A 4,928-nucleotide genomic window follows, 5' to 3' on the forward strand; every position below is an offset into this window, starting at 1 on the left:
TGGTTAGGTTATTCTGAGAACACTGGTCATAGCTATGAACAAGAATGACTGATTACATGAAGTTGCACACCTACACAGAGTGGTTTTCTCTCAAGGTCTTGGATTCTCACAGTCATATTTAAAATAAGTACAACAGACACTGGCCACATTTTTATCATGAAGACAAGTTAGGGTACAGTAGTGAGATGTCATTTTCTCATTTATTAATTTTGACACATTTTACAAATTAAAACAAATGCAATACTTGTTACCTATGCATGAGCATGTGAGAACCCTGGAGGACCAATATACTGTTTATGCAGTTTGTGAGCATACAGTCATTTGTGAAAGCTGCTACCATTTAGAAATTCATCAGTTAGTCTACTGTCACTATGTAAAAGCCTGGACTCACTTGATAGAAGCGATGTGGCTGAGGGCTGCTGCTGTTGTGAGGATACCCTAGGGGCGAGGAAGGGGAGGAGGGGGATGGGGAGGAGGTGTGGCGGGAAGATGGTGAAAGGCTCAGGTCCATGGCCGGTGGAGTGAAGCAGGACCCTGGTCGTTCTTGACAGGAAGCCTGAGAATCTAGTTTCCAGATTAAAGTTAAAATGGGATGATGTTACATTTGTCACATTGAAAAAAAAAAAAACCAAAACATTTCTGCATGTGTTCTGTACATGTAGTGCCTACAAGCTACTACATACATGTAGTGGCATCACAAGATGCACAGAAATGAGGAAGCAAAAGGGTATTATTAAACAACGTCATACACATGGAGCAGACAATGACACCTACACAGTTAAGTTATAAATTCTGCACATTATTAAGCAAGCTGGCTATCAAGTATGACATTTAATGATCCATTTAAACTGTCACAGAGGCCATGTTGTGGTTTTCTTTGAGGTCACTTCACGTCACTGTCACACTCCTCTTGTTATGAGTCACACTGAAAAATCTAGTGACAATGTAGGTCTTTTTGAGTGCAGAAGAGCAGGACTGTTGATTGAATTAGCAATATTGAGTTACTGACGTAGTGAGAACAGAGAATCCAGTTATTATAGCCTTTTATTATACTACTGCATTATCCCAGTGATGATCCGCACTGCAACAGGGCATCAGCAAAGGCATGCACTTGTGTATAAGAATTGGGATGCAGAGTTTGTCAAGGATATGCTCTGAGACCACCTGTTTGGTTAACACTTACCTGGGGAGGATGGTGGTGAAGGAAAGGTTGTGCATAGCAGGCGTGGTCGTGTGGCCCTGAGCGGGGCACAGATAGAGGAATAAAAAGCCCTCTTTCCTAATCTCACTGGGCCATCTGTCCGCCCTGATGGAAGCTTCAGGTCCAGGGGTTCGTCCAATGACCACATGGCTGTTGGTTATTGCTGTCCACCCAGGAAAAAAAAACAAACAAAAAAAAAAAAAAACAGGTTAACCAGCCAATAAGATGTGATACCCATTGCAGGTTTTGTTATCTTTGGATCTTTGCAACAGTTTTGATCAAAATTCCTTTGGCTATTTAGTTAAGTTTCTTCTTTGCAAGATATGGCAAAGTAGCTTTCAGTATTCTTTTGAAAGTAATACTGACATATTGTCAATAGACAATAATAAACAGTAGCTTTAATTTGAAATTGTGCTTCTGACAACTTGATGAGTGTATATTAATTCTCTCTTTTGGTCTCCACCAACTCCTGAAGTAAATATCTGGTTGCTAAATGCTATGTTCACCAGCTAGCCACTAACTTTGTCACCATGATGACATATTATTTGGTGTATTTTACAACATAAATGATTATAGGCATTTAATTCAAGTTAATTTGAACCAATATATAAAGTGTACAATATGTACATGTTATATATAAATAATAATAAATAAATAAATAATAGTGCATGACTCCCTTTTATTTGCTTATTTTGAAGGTCCTGGAATTCTTAATGGGTAAACATTAGATCCCAAATCTCAGAAGGAGGCAGCAGGTTGGTGGTCAGTAAAGCTAAAAATCTGAGGGCTTCCTTCTTGAACAATGTCATGTTTTCTAAAATAATCCTAACAGCAAATGCAGTATCCAGGAGGTTTTCTCCACCTTAAATTTAGCTGTAGTCAAAGACTACTGGGTTAGTTGAGAATGACTTGTGTTGTGAATTTTAGTTGTTGTTCTGTTCCTGAGGGAAAAACCTTTGAGAAGCATCATGATGTGGGTTTGTTATTGTGATCATCTGCATCCACCTTCGCTAAAAGACTATTTTAGATTTTGCAGTAGTTTTCCATCCCTAGTCGTAAGAGCCCCCCTGGTCTATGACTCAGCTTGTAACTTCTTGTTAGACTAAATGACTCAAAACACAGAGATCTGCTTCAAAGAAAAGAAAATCTCACAGGAGGAAACCAAGGGTGGAAAAGCAACTTCTCCACAGCTGCTGGGAAAGTTGACACAGCTTGTGTACTCTGGTTTTCAGTAACACTGCTTTTCAATCCCACTGTTACACAACATTCACAACTGAGAGCTTCCTTGCATATCCCAAATCATATCTTTGTGTTGAGATCATTTTTGAAGTAAAATATTTGCTTCCTGTACCATCACTCACCATCACTTTATAAATCTAAAGATACCGCTGGTAGAAACTAGAGACTGGATACACGTAGGGAAGTATGTTTATTCACTATGATGACGGGTTAAAGAATCCATGGCACTTTTCCTTGTTTTCTGATTTATCTACAATGCTACAATTGTGAATTATCATATTAGATGTGATCTAAAGCTCAAAAAATGAGGTATACATATGTTCTAATACTCAGTTTAAAGCAACTCAGTTTACCCACATCTTGCAAACCATCGCGAGCGAGATTTTTTTTTCAAACAAGATAAAGAATTTCCTTGAATGGTTATAATCTCCAGGCAGTTGCCGTTCATGTGAAGCTGCCTGACATCCACTGGTGTCATTGTAAAAGCGGAATCTTTCAACTGTGTGTGGTTTTGTGGATATATTTTACCTCCTCCTGCTGCACTGTGAACAGAGGATGTGGAGAAAAACACTGGGCCTGAGATTACTGCATGTCCAGGAATGTTCCTGTACAGGGACTCGCTGTTTTACATGACCGGCTCTAACCTACAAGCAGCTGGCAAGTGAAGCCCACTGCTGCGGTGAATGATCAGCTCATCAACATTGTGTTAATACCTTCTAGCAGAGCCAGGTTAGCTGTTACCCCCCTTTTTCAGTCTGTACAATAAGATAATCATTTCCTGGATTAATGTAACATGAAAATTGTATTGATTTTCTTATCTAACCCAAAATAATTTTTTTTCACAAAATATCAAACTAATCATTTAATGAAATCTTGAAACAAATCTATGCTGCAGACTTTTCACTTTCACTTGAAATGTTACACACATAGCACAAACATGTTTTCAGGTATTTGTTTTTCTAGGCAGTAGTGACACTGTATTTTTAGCCAGTGTTTGCCTCCAGTAGAACTTTCAAATGGCGCTAGGTTGCAAGTAGATTTGTGACACAAAACCTCTGTTTGGGTGTCCCACTATGGCTATTTAATGATAGCTGGCAGTAAAAGCATTCTTAATTTACTTTCCCTGGCTGCATTCAAGCCAGCAAATTTCCAGCTACATTTAGCCTACACCTCTTTAACTTCTAAACTGCTGTCACCACAAATTCTTCCACAATCACTGACAGGATCCCCCAACATAATATGAGGCAGAGGCTAAACCACAATGAAGTCAGTGTTTAGGTCCTTCTGCTGGCCTGCCAGCTACCTCACCACACTGGTTTCACATTCCACAGCAACCTCGCAACTTCTCTTTCATACACAGATACACACACGCTGCTATGTGGAGGTATTGTGAAGGCACACACACAGGATCATATGTTTCCAGGCACACATGCAAACTGAAGTCATGTCAGTAGACATGCGCAAGACTCATAACCACACGAGTATCCCACCTCCAGCGGCTCCTCTCCCTCTTTTCTCTCCCTGACCTGCTTTTGGGCAGAATGCCTGGACCCTCTTATGGATACCCTACCGCCTAGCAAAACACATACTCTGACTGTTCATATACTTGCAAGCAAACATAAGTACTTATAGACGCATGCACACACAATCAGATTTAGACGGACAGTAACAGAGACACGCATTTGTCTTTCAATACATGTGGGGACCCTCATACACATATTGCATTTGCCAACCCACTAACCCTAACCTGACCTGTCAGAATAACATACCTAAACCCAACCCTTACCCCGACCCTAAACCTCACCTAATTCTAACCTTAAAACCAGGTTTTAACTTTCAAACAGCCCTTTGAAGTAGTAAGCACCAGTCAAAACATCTTCACCATGAAATGTCCTCACTACAGTGGTTTAAAGCTGAAATCAGTCTTTATATCCATGGCAATACAAGCCCTCCAGACACACACCTTTGGCCACACCTGTATTCTGAGAACTGTAGCTTTTTAGTGCACTAACACAACAACATACACATGCATACACACTTCTACAGTACATGCAAATAAACATCACTTCACAATTTTTAGCATAAATAGAAATGAAACACTTTGCACACAATGGAATCTAAGAGGTCATATATCCAAACATAGTGTTGCTGATGTCTTCAGAAAGGTATTAATGTATAGACATTAAGTCATCATATACTGAGCACTGCTGCTTTTAGTGTACATAGTACATACACACCAGCTCTCACTTAGAAAGTGGTAGAAATACAGGAACATAGAAACTTTTTTTACAATTATATGTACAACAGTACATACACATACACAGCACCCTCAGGTGTAATGTACACACACCAACACACATACAGTAAAAGAGTCTTTCCTCCTCTCAAAGAAAACCACAGCACTCTGATCTGGCCTCTCCCTCCTTGTTTTTTTTACTCCTTTCTCTCTTAGCTTCCCTCCCACTGACTCTTTCCTGTGGGTTTCCTC

General features: G+C 39.8%; 1 protein-coding gene across 1 annotated transcript in view; it reads right to left on the reverse strand.

Moving 5' to 3' along the window:
* The window catches only part of LOC109972152 (zinc finger protein GLIS2-like), an 8,796-nt gene extending 7,436 nt beyond the window's left edge, over positions 1–1,360 (reverse strand). Inside the window, exons 1-2 of the mRNA XM_020620830.1 lie at positions 1,184–1,360; positions 392–564 (exon numbers count right to left, since the gene is read on the reverse strand). Of these exons, the coding sequence (XP_020476486.1) occupies positions 392–564; positions 1,184–1,349 (339 nt within the window). The 5' untranslated portion in view covers positions 1,350–1,360. The remainder of the gene's footprint in view (positions 1–391; positions 565–1,183) is intronic.
* Between the last annotated feature and the right edge of the window lie 3,568 nt (positions 1,361–4,928).

Source organism: Monopterus albus, unplaced genomic scaffold, assembly GCF_001952655.1.
Source record: "Monopterus albus unplaced genomic scaffold, M_albus_1.0 scaffold249.1, whole genome shotgun sequence".
In the NCBI taxonomy this organism is placed as follows: Eukaryota; Metazoa; Chordata; class Actinopteri; order Synbranchiformes; family Synbranchidae; genus Monopterus; species Monopterus albus.